The sequence below is a fragment of the Suricata suricatta genome, chromosome 5 (genome assembly GCF_006229205.1).
Source record: "Suricata suricatta isolate VVHF042 chromosome 5, meerkat_22Aug2017_6uvM2_HiC, whole genome shotgun sequence".
Taxonomy (NCBI): domain Eukaryota; kingdom Metazoa; phylum Chordata; class Mammalia; order Carnivora; family Herpestidae; genus Suricata; species Suricata suricatta.
The window spans coordinates 68,841,832-68,853,977 of record NC_043704.1 but is presented as its reverse complement, the minus strand read 5'-3'; the positions used below and the strand labels follow the sequence as shown (position 1 = coordinate 68,853,977).

General features: G+C 45.5%; 1 protein-coding gene across 1 annotated transcript in view; it reads left to right on the top strand.

The window, feature by feature from the left end:
• Positions 1 to 12,146, top strand: part of MYLK (myosin light chain kinase) — a 181,989-nt gene that overhangs the window by 37,852 nt on the left and 131,991 nt on the right. The window contains 1 exon segment of the mRNA XM_029939461.1: positions 9,244 to 9,451. Coding sequence (XP_029795321.1) covers positions 9,244 to 9,451 — 208 coding nt within the window.

Genomic DNA, 12,146 nt, shown 5'->3' with positions numbered 1-12,146 from the left:
AAGGGGTGAAGCAGAGGCTTATTTATTATTATTAGTAGTAGTAGTAGTAATGACTTATACTACCAACTGCTATTTTGGTGATGTATTGTTTGGTGACAATAAAAACATTAAAAAATAATATGTTTGGGGAAAAAAAAAGGAAAACACATTTGATTGTGATTTTCCACCTGATGAGCAGACACTGACATTGAAATTGAACAAGGAGCAACTTTTGGCTCCTTATCTGGCATGATTCTCTCTGTGGGTCATGATGCTTTGGGGCAGCTAGAGCCTGGGGAGGACATTCTGCCATAAAGTTGCAAACTCCTGTGTCTGCTCTCTGCCCCTTGGGCCAGGTATTTTCTTAAAGCATCACAGAGACACTCTCCTGGCCATATTGATGCAGAGGGCATGAACGGTCCCGCTTTCAAAACCCCACCTGCTCCCTCCACTCCTTGCTGCCTGCCAGCTGGGAGAATCCAGGCAGAATGCATGCTTTGTGTGGTAACGTGTATGTGGAGCAGGTGTTGGGTCAGAGGGGCAACCTGGAGAGACTAAAAATTGGAAACCAAGCCAACGGGGCCATGTCAAGAGGTTTTGGGGTTGTTGGGACCTTCGGCTCATTTTTGCCTACCTCTGTTTGTAAACGGAATTACTTCATATTCTCAGAGAGTCCTCATCATACAAGACCTTTCTGGTATGATCTATAGTCAGTTTCAGAGTCTTAACGGTATCTGGGCCCTGCTCTTTGAGGGGCAAGGAAGCATTGCCAAATGGTTTGTGTATTGTTTGGGGAGCAGTCCTGAGATGCATCTGTTCTGCCAGTGAAGTATGTCTGTCTCTCCTTCTTGGTCTAGCCATGACTGGCTAGAAACTTTAGATTTATTACCCCAGATTTATTTCCTTTCTGACACTCACCCATGCCCTTGAAATTCCAGGCCTGCATTAGTCAGTGAGGCAGAAATCGGGATAGTCCCTCCCTCCAGGGTGCACGTGGTATTACAGGAGTGGAACGATGATATGACCAGAAGTACAGACTGCATACTCGTTGTGAAATGTGCTTTGTGATGTTACATAAACACAATGATCGCTTTTCTTTTTATTTTTTAAAAATTTATTTTTGAGACACAGAGAGAGTGCAAGCAGGGGAGGGTCAGAGAGAGAGGGAGACACAGAATCTGAAGACAGGCTCCAGACTCTGAGCTAGCTGTCAGCACAGAGCCTGATGCGGGGCTCAAACCCCCAAACCATGAGATCATGACCTGAGCGGAAGCTGGATGCGTAACCGACTGAGCCATCCAGGTGCCCCCAGTGATCGCTTTTCAAGTGGGGTTTACCTCTTTAGTAAAAATAATAAGCCTTTTAAACTAAAGCAGAAGGTGTTTTCAGTTAAAGTGTTAGGTTTTTATCTAATTAAGAGTGTAGCACCTTTAAGTTGACTTCAAGGATGTGAGTTGTGTAGGATGAAGCCCAGCAAGTCTAGAAGTTTACAAGTATGTATGTTTCTTAGGGCATTTTCACACTGTTAATGAAGCTGGGAGCTGAATGGGTACCGGGGTACCTTGTTATGAAGAATTATTTACTTCCAGGAGAAGAGAGGGAAGATCTAACTTTTAGACTTTATTAACGTGCTTATCTCATTTGATCATTAACTTTTCGGTGCAAGTGGATACCGGTATCATCCCACCTGACAGCTGTGTGCACGGAGGGCCATATAAGTTAAATAACTTGCCCCAGGTTAAGCAGCTGGTGATTGGTGCAGACAGCATTCATACACAGATGTGTCTAATTCCAGAGGCTATATGCCTTCCCAAATTAGGACTCTTGTTTGCAAGTGAAAGAAACCACCTCCAGCTAGGCTAAGCAAAAGAGATCTGTTGTCTTATACAACTGAGTGAATCCTGAGTACAACACAGTTCCGTCAGGCAAGGTCTCCACCTCTTTTCTTCACTGTGCGTGTAATGTCTTATTCAGCAGCTGGCTTCCTCCTCTTGGGTGGGGATAAGAAAACAGGGGGCAGGGATGGGAGAAGAGAATGGCTGTAGACAGCTTTAGGCTTTTATCTTCCCAGCTTGAGAGGTTTGTGAAAAGAGACAGCTTTGTTCTCCCTTTATTCTAACTTAAAACTGCAGACAGAGTTTGCAGTCTGATTGGCTGGCTTGGATCATGTGTCCGTTTTTGGCCAGGAGGTAGCTGATTGACTGGTATTCCACCAGACTCACATGTGGTGGGCAGAGGGGCGTGGGGTGTGCTGCTTACACTGGGGAAGGTGGGCAGGAGATCTGAAGCAAGTCAAATAAAACCAAGCCACAGAATTTGTTAAAGCCTCTAAAATGCCACATATATTAATATTTTAATATATCTGAGAGCATATCTTGACTCAGTAGCAGAAATGGTGAGCTCCTGGGCCAGCCTCACCAGCTGGAGAGGCCATGTCCTTGAAAGCCATCATGAGAATCAGTAAACCCAGAAACCCAGGGCTTGCGAAGAAAGGCTTCTGGTAGGGCTGTAATAATCCTGTAACCACCCCAGAGCAACTGGCAGTTTAAACAGAAGGACACTTTGCTGTCTTATGGAAACTATGAATTACAGGAACTAGGAGAGCAAGTATGTGAGGAGTCCTGATTACACTCAGGATTTTGTTTGTTTGGTGGACTGCTTCAGGGGCTTTTAGGTACTTGTCTCATTAAAGGCGAATCAAATAAAAAATAGTTGCATGTATTGATAAGCTTGATTTAGATGAAGGAAAATAGACTTTAATTTTGAAAGATTCAAAAGGGCCTGAGGTGTAACCCAAGACTGCCAAGACATCGCCTGCCTTGTGCTCCGGGTGGGATGAAACATGTTCGCAGACTTGCAGATACAGGGGTGCGGGGCCGCGCGTGTCTTGGACCATGGAAAACTGTCTGTAAAAAGTGAAAGTGGCTGATCACAGAGGGGGACTTTCAGCATCTGAGCCTGAAGACATATGTGGCATTTACTGGTGCACTTTGAGGAGCGGTTCTTTCCATTCTGATTTTATTTCTCATGGAACCACTTTTGCCCTCACTGTTTCACCACTTGGACTAGGGACAAGGCACATCCAGGAGTCTCAGCCTCTTGCTAATGGCTGTTTTTGGCTGGTCTGGTCTCTTCCTGATGGATTCTGTGTGTTTAGTTAAGGCTTTTGACTTTTGGCAGTGGGGTTATTCAAAGTGCCTGCGTGTCTATGGGGCTGTGTGCCAGTTGCTAACGTAGACATAGGGGCGCTAAGCTTGGTCATGCCATGCCCGTGGCTCACCCTTCACTCTTCACCCCCATAATATACCCATGACATCAGTCTTATAAACATTTTTTGTGGTCGGATTTGTTTGGGTGTTAATGTTTGCATTCTCCTTTCTGTGTATCATATGCATTTATTTATTATCTGCATGAGCTTATACTGGGGGAAGGGGCAGACAATTCTTCAACTAGTTCCTCAGCACCACTGGTATATTTCCTGTTAATTTTTAATTTCAAATCGCCAAATCACCTAGTAATTTATCATAGGGGAATTTATTTCTTATATAAGAAACAGCCCTGAAATAGGGCAAGAAGTTCAGAGTTGTGTGTTGCAGGCAGTCAGGGAATTATAAGCGGGTCGGCAGTCATGTTGCAGAATCGGTATTGTCCTGCTCAGGTGAAAGACGTCCGCCTAATGGGTTTCCATAATGTTCGCCCTCTGGGCTCAGCATTCCCAGCATCGATTCAGTGACTCAATGAGATTCAGCTGGATAGTCCTGGGCAACCCCTTGAGTCTACTGTTCCCAGCCCTAAAGTCTTTTAGCTCATGGCTCATGGCTTCTTTGTCTATCTTCCCAGTTCTCCAGCATCCTGCTGGGCAGCCTGTCTTCACCCTGGCTTCAGTTTCTCTCTTACTGGTCTCCCTCCATCTCCAACAGGGGTGGCCCCTCAGATGCATCTCCACCGGACCTGGCTGATACATCAGCCTTCAGCTGTGTGGGCTTGTGGTGCACATGTGGAGACAGGCCTGACCAGACACAAAGGACTTGCAGGAGATCATCAAAAACAGAGTCATCCCCAGTCTACTGCTCACCAAGCTAAGAAGACAGACGTGTTGCCCTGAGTCTTGCCAGGGTTGTGGAGGCAGGGAGCCTGTTGCTCCTCTGGGCTTAGGCTGTTACCATAGCCTGTCCTGAGCACCTTGGAATAGACTGAAAGTCCTACACACATGGCAGAGAAAAGTCAAGAGTCTTAGTGCCTTTAAGAATGTTTCACTTTCAGTCATTAAGTAAATCTCAAAAGAGCACCAGCTTCTGAAAAAATGTCTCTCAAGTACAGCAGGTAGGTGTGTAGCGTAGCGGCTTAGCAACTGCCCACTTTCTCCTGATCTCCCAACACGCACAGAATGAGCCTCCATTCCCTCTAAAGGCCTTTTGAGGACATAAAGGTTTGTGAGGACATTTTATGGAGCGGGAGCACAGTTTTACTATTTTAAATTATTATAGGGGTTATGGTTCCTATATCTTTATTTTTATGACAAGTTGTTGGTTATGCTGTAGATTTATTTGATACCAAGCTTTTGTTCAAGAACACAACCTCCAATTAAATGTGGTTTCTGTGGCAAAAATATGATTCTCCTTAGAATGGCCCTCTTTGGGGCTGTTTCCAAAAACTCATTATGGTGAAAAGGCAGGGCTGCCTGTTCATGTTCATGAGCATGTCTCCTTGTGGTCACTTGGTTTTCCTGTATGGAGGATTAGAGGGTAGGAAGGCTGTGGGCTGGACCCGAGGAGACTGGAGGGAGACCCAGGAAGCTAAGTGGGTCACTACTGAGAAGCATACCATCTCAGAGATGGCCTTCAGTATCAAGAGCTGCTTTGTCTTCCATGAAAGAAGGAATCACAGCCCGAAGGGGCTAGGAAGCCTAGGCAGTCCCAGGACTCAGGGCCCAGCTCTCCAGCTACCCTCCCTGTGACACACTGAACGTCCTGAGGGCTGTCTTGAGCACAGGTATGGAACTCATCCAATCTATCTTAGACTGTTCAGATTGCCATAACAGAAATACCAGAGGCTGGGTGGCTTAAACAACAGAAGTTTATTTCTAACAGTTCTAGTGGCTGGGAAGTTCAAGATCAAGGCACCACTAGATTCAGTGTCTGGTGAAGGCTTGCTTCCTTGTTCTTGCTGTATGACAGAAGAGGTGAGGGAGCTTTTCATCATCTCTTTTAATAAGGACACTAATCCCATTCATGAAGCCTTCAATTTCAGGACCTAATCACCTCCCAAAGGCCCTATGCTAATACTTCTGATACCATCACTTTCAGAGTTAAATTTCAACTTATGAATTTTGGAGGGACACAAGCATTTACTCTGTAGCACTGCCCTATTGTTATTCTGGGGCACCCAAGACTTGTTTATGGCCTGGCCATATTTTTTATGAACTCTTTGACTTTTTCTCAATGTGGAGAGCAGATATTACTTTAATGAGAGATTCACGGTCTATTAAAGAAAGAAAAGCCACTTATCAGTGCTTTAGGTTCTACAGTATTTGTCTCACCAAATACATAAATTTACAATGAGGAATACAGAGATCTCCACTTAATCTGCCATTTACTGGCTAATCAGCTACTTCTTTGGGCCTCTTTCCTCAGCCCTCTGGGCTTAATGATATGATTGGCTTTGTGTGGTATGTCACTGACACTGTTGGAGCCTTACCCAGACCCCCTTCACCAGGCCGGTAGACCCATTCCCAGCCACTGTGTTGGCTAAGGGTTCACAGCTGGGATTCCCTAAACCCCTGTTTCAGGTCCTGCTTCTGGGTGCCCCAACCCAAGACACTTCGCTCTTAGTGCTGCAAGAACCAAATGAGATTCTGTATGTGAAGGCCTTCTAAAAACAAAAGTATCATTCGGTGTTTAGTGTGGCCTGGGAATAGGCTGTAAAAATCCTAGCTGTGGGTTCCTGGCTGAAGGCTAGTGATGAAGGCAGATAAGACACTCAGGGCTGTTGTCTTGTATCCCAAAGGTGTGAGCCCATGCTTCTCTCTTTTTCTCACCCAGGAGCCCAGGAGAGTGGACAGACAGTAAAAAATGGGTTTACATGAAGCTGATTGTCTTTAGGTAGTGTTAGGTAGTGGTTGAATGAGTTTTTCTCGTTTTAAGATTAGAATTGGAGTTGCAAACATTTAGACCGTGGAACTGAGCAAGTTCACAGAAATCCTTGTGTGCTTCAGGTGAAGGTACTATAAAGTCCCCCTGCAAACCGCAACTGTCTCAGAGGTGCCAGTTTCAGCATATTTAAAAATTACTGGATATTTATATTAACAGGACATTTCAGGTGTAAATTGGTGAAGGAGGGGAGGGTGGTGTAGAAAGCAAGAGGAAAATTGAAAGGAAAGAGGGAACTGAGTCCCTGAGGTCTAGAACACTGGCAAAGTCCAGTTAATCATTGATGCCCCAGGGCCTGATGGGCCACCAGAGGTGGCCTTGCTGCAGGGGGCCAGAGTACTTGCTAATGGAATGCTAAGGACGCAGTTAATGATTCATCTCCTCCCATCACAGTGCTCTACACTCCCTTTCTGTGACACTGTCTGAAGGCTGTGTAATCACTTTCCCAAGGTTAGGCTTGCCTCCTCTAACAGAGTGGAGGAGAAGACCCTGGTGATTTGCAAAGTCACTATAGAACCAGACTTCCAACAGGCTTCCTTTTGTAGGAAAGAGTATCTTTCATTAGTTGTTTTCTAAAAATACGTTTTAACAAAGTAATTGTTGTCTCATGTTCCTTTGTATGAATCTTCGTGCCAAGATTCTGGTCACAAGAGGACATGATTTTATATGGGTACACAAAATTTCTCACCATCAAAGTTGCATAATGCTTATTTACGAGTGCTTTTATTTCCATTGCTAGATTTAAGTACCTTGAGGGCCTCAACAAATGAATGAATGTTTATACATTCATTATACATAGTAATATAAAAGAAACACATATGTTCATTTGAAATTTTTTTATACCTCACAAAGGCCAGGCATGTTATTTGCAGAAATACCAGAAAATAATGAAACACTTTGTTTCATATTATAATAGATGTCAGACCTTATCTGTCCAAGTGAATGTGGTCCCCTTCAGCACCATCAACCTTAAGATAGGACTTGAGGGGCACCTGGGTGGCTCAGTTGGTTGAGATTCTGACTATTGTTTTTCACTCAGGTTATGATCTCACTCTTTGTGGGTTTGAGCCCCACATCGCGCTCTGTGCTAGCGGTGCCAGACCTGCTTGGGATTCTCTCTCTCCCTCTCCCTCTCTTTGCCCCTCCCTCACTCTCGTTCACTGTCTCTTTCAAAATAAGCTTAAAAAAAAAAAAGATAGGGGCGTCTGGGTGGCTCAGTCAGTTAAGCGTCTCACTTCAGCTCAGGTCATGATCTCACGGTTCATGAACTCGAGCCCTGTGTTGGGCTCTGTGCTGACAGTTCAGAACCTGGAACCTGCTTCAGATTCTGTGTGTGGGGATTATCACTGTAGGTCACTGAAAGCTCTCTTTGGAAATGTAGTTTGGGGTCATCCAGCACATTTTGGTTTTGTCCCATCCATATTCACTCTCTCTTGCCTTGCAGTGGATACATGGATAAAATCTGTTGCTACCACCGCTTTATCATGCAAACAGCTTCTTTCCCAGGAGATGTCTGTGATGTGTTCAGCACATTTTCCAGTACTAAAATCCCTGGATTCTGGGCCCCAGGCTGTGCATCGATGGGCCGGTCTGAACCCTGTTCCTCCAAAGATGAGTCCATTCAGAAGGGCCTGTTGAGTTTCAGGGGAGACTTCTTTCTCTGAAACTCAAGTTTATTTCTTTTCTTGGAATTTCTTAATCTTCCCCTCTTTGGGGAAACATCTTCTCTCTGAACAAGTTACTATAGGTCTCAGATGTGACAGGTACTTAGGAAAGTGCTTAACACTTAGCGCTCAGCAGATGTTTGCCACTAGTTGTTATTAGAGACAGAGCCATCTAGAGCTGCATAGCTCCATGAACACATCAAGCAAAAGCATATGTGTTGTTGTAACTTTCCTAGCACCACATTAAATAAGTAAAAGGAAACAAGTGACAATAATTTTAACAACGTATTTTACTTAACATGTTAAAAACATTATCTTTTCGGGGCACCTGGGTGGCTCAGTTGGTTAAGCGTCCGGCTTTGGCTCGGGTCATGATCTCGTTCATGGGTTTGAACCCCGTGTCAGGCACTGTGCTGACAGCTAGCTCGGAGCCTGGAGCCTGCTTCAGATTCTGTATCTCCCTCTCTCTCTGACCCTTCCCTGCTCCCACTGTGTCTCTCTGTCTCTCAAAAATAAATTAAAAACATTTAAAAAGCTTTAAAAATACTATCTTTTCTACAGTGATCAATATTTTTGAATTATCAAGAGAATTGTCCATTCTTTTTTGCGCACCAAGTTTTCAAAACTGGAGTGTAATCCACATTTACAGTGCAGCTCAGTTAGGACTAGCCCTATTTGGAGTGCTCCATGGCCATGTGTGGCTAGTGTGGGTACCAACCCCAGGAGACTCAAGCCTAGAACCTTGCTACTTAAGGTGAAAGTGCTGGAGGCCAGAAGCATCAGCACCACCTGAGACCTTGTCTGAACTGAAGAATCTCTGGCCCCACCCCAGACCTAGAGAAGGAGAATCTGCATTTTTAACAAGTGATGTATTCGCATATCCAAATGGAAAGCGCTGGTCCAGAATGCCCACGCTCAGTCCCCACCCCCTGGGATTCTGAATTAACTGGGCCAAAGTAGGTCATGATCTCATGGTTTGTGAGTGAGCCCCACGTTGGGCTCTGTGCAGATCTCTAGCTCAGAGCCTGGAGCCTGCTTCAGATTCTGTGTTTCTTTCTCTCTCTGCTCCTCCGCTGTTCATGCTCTGTCTCTCAAAAATAAATAAATGTAAAAAAAAATATTTTTAATTGGTCCAAGGTAGGATCTGGGCACTAGTATTTTTTTTAAGCTTCCCCTGGCGATTCTAACATGCAACCAGGCTTGAGTCACTTGCGCCGTGGGCTCTGGAACCAGGATGCCTGGCTCTGCCACGTTCTACCTTTGAAGCCTCGGAAAATCTACCAAAAGACTCTCTGTGCCTCAGTTTCTTCATGCCATGTATGCACAATCTGCTTCAAGGGATGGTATGAGGATTAAAAGAGCTAATACGGGTAAAGCACCCAGAACAATGCCAGGCCCCTACGAGGCACCGCTTAAGTATAAGCTCTCACACTTTCTTCTTTTCCTTGAAGGTCCGGGGTTACCCAGAGCCCCAGGTGACGTGGCACCGAAATGGGCAACCCATAACCAGTGGGGGCCGCTTCCTGCTGGATTGCGGTATCCGGGGGACTTTCAGCCTTGTGATTCATGCTGTCCGTGAGGATGACAAGGGAAAGTATACCTGTGAAGCCACCAATGATAGTGGTGCCCGCCAGGTGACAGTGGAGTTGACTGTAGAAGGTGAGTTTCTAGAAGCAAGAGTCGTGGTGGGAGATGAGCTGTCAGTCTCCCCAAGGCCTGCAGCTCCTGCTTCTGCCCCTCTCTTGGGCGGAAGAGAAACCCAAAAGGGAAAGCATGCCAAGCCCTGAACGCAGGACCTTTTAGTCTAATGGGGGAAATGTGGTTCCTGAGAACAAGGGAGGCATCCCCAGAGATACTGTCAACCTCACCTCGCCTCACTCTCCTGCTCCAGCCTTCCTGTGGCTTCCCCTCACACTGAGACTGAGATCAGGCTGGCCCCGCCTGGCTCTCTAGATCCATCTGCCACTCCGGCGCAGGCTCCCTCCACTGTGGTCATGCTGTCCCATCCCCGCTCCCCGCCACCCTTCCTTGAGCAAGCCTCAGGGCCTTCCCCTGCTCTTCCCTGTTCTCCTTCAGGTCTTTGCTTCCATGTCCCCTCCGTAGGGGACCTTTATGACCACCCTATCCCCAGGACTCTCCATCTGCCTACTCCCCCTGAGCTTCTAGGACTCACCACTGCCTCCACCCACTTATTCTTGCCTCCACCTGCAGTTCAACTAGAAACGCTAGCAAGAGAAGGACTTTATATTGTTCATGCTGTATCACTAGCATCTAGAAAAGTTCCTGGCATAGGACAGGTACTGCAGTATTTGAAGGATGAATGAACATGTTTCCTATCATCATTATAAAGTAATACTTTATAAAAATTTTGTAAAACTCAGGAAAATATATAGGAGATAAACATACCAATGTGTTAACACTAATTATTTTGTCTTCTTTTCCCCCTCTGTACTTAAAAAGTTGTATCAACTTTACTAACTCTAAAACTTCCAGGAAAAACGTTTGACCATAAGTAAGACTGTTTCTTCTGCTGCTAGTGTATCCCCTACATGCTGAGGAGTAGTGTATCTCCACTGGGGAGAACATTTCCAGTTCAGGCCACTGGCTGCTGCTTAAAGGCCTGATGTCTGAAAGGACATAAGGGTTTGTCAGACCCTCAGAATTATGACAAGGCTCCCTTGGCCTCAGCTTATTAGCCTTTCCAGGGGTTTATAAGCCAGAAGTTCAGACTCTCTTTCACCTCACTCAGGAGACAGTCTTCCCAACCTGGTTTTGAGGAACTCTGTATGAGAGGATCAAGGCAGCCGGGGAAGGTTCCAGAGCGGGTGGGGTGTACCTGGGCCCAATGTTTCCCCTGCGTCCCTACATCATGGAAAGACAGACAGGCTGTTTCACAGAACAGAATGTGCATAGTTTGGATGCTTTCCCTGAATTCTTTAACTGAGTGATTCATTTTTTTTTAATGACCTTCAAGTGCTTGTGGGCTGGAGCATTCCAAATGGAAAGTGGCCCCTGATCAGCGTCTCTGAGTGGCCCTCAACATGGGCAGTTCTGGTGCTGTGCTTTCCCCTACGTGATGCACTTTTTTAATGTCCACAAATAAAAATTGCTTTCCTCCCTTGTATTAGTCAACTCAGACAGCCATAACAAAATACTACATGGCTTAAATAACAGAACTGTATTTTCTCACAGTTCTGGAGGCTGTTTGGTTTTTGATGAGAGCTCTCTTCCTAGCTTGCAGATGGCCACTGTGTCCTCATGTGGCAGAGAGAGAGCGCCGGTGTCTCTTCCTCTTATAAGGGCAGTAGCCCTACTGGATTAGGGCCCCACCCTTATGGCCTTGATGAACCTTTATGCCTCCTGTGGCCCTTCCTCCAAATACCCTCACACTGAGGGTTAGGGCTTCAACATATGAATTTGAATAGGACACAAAAATTCCCTCTATAATACCCCTTTTCTGACTTTCTGCTTATTGCTGGGGAAATGAGGAATTATGAATCATAGATCCAAGGTTCTGGTCCCAGCTTTTACCAATCATATGTGTGACTTTAAACCTCTGGACCTCTGTTCCTGCAGAACAAAGGGTTTTAATTCAGTGGTCTTTACATCCTGGACTAGCCTTTTTTTCTGTGATCCATTTTAAAGGTATGGAGTGCATTAAGCATGCAGAGGATGTGTATAAAACCCAGGTGATATGAAACCTTTGTTTTCAATTTCCATCATTGAGGAACTTAGAGCTGGTGATCTACTAAAATTTTTTCTTGCTTAATTGAGTCGTGGGCCACAGAAAGGAAACAAGAACAAGACCAGAGAGCTATAGAGGAAGGAGAGAAGACTAAGGCTCTCAATCCTGTCCCCTCCCGTTTGATTTTACTTTGGGAAGACTTAGGCTCAGACCACTTAAGATGTTTTAGGTTCTAACCTAGAAGATAGAGAATGACCTAAAGGCTGCAGCGTCTTTAAATGTGAATGGCCTTGTGTGCATTCTGCTTCTGCATCAAAGGGCCATTTCAGCTGTGGCATGGGACCACCCCATAGACCACGGGCCTGGAGGGGAATGCGAATTCTACAAAAGGGACCTAGCAGTCACCTGCCTTCTCTGCCAGCTCTGTGCTAGGCTTCTTGCCTGGAAAGATCAGAGGTCCTGGAATGAAGAGTAGAATTCCTACGTGAAGGCTCTTGACCCCCTAGTGGTCAAACTCAGAAGGCAGTATTGTTAAATGGTGTAGGAATTTGGTTCCACATGTTTCTAACTATGGGGAACTTCTCCTTTTGGAGTCTTACTTCCTTTTCTGTACACTGGAATTAGCAGCTGTCCCGCAGGGTTGTGTAAGGATCAGTGCGGCATTGGTGA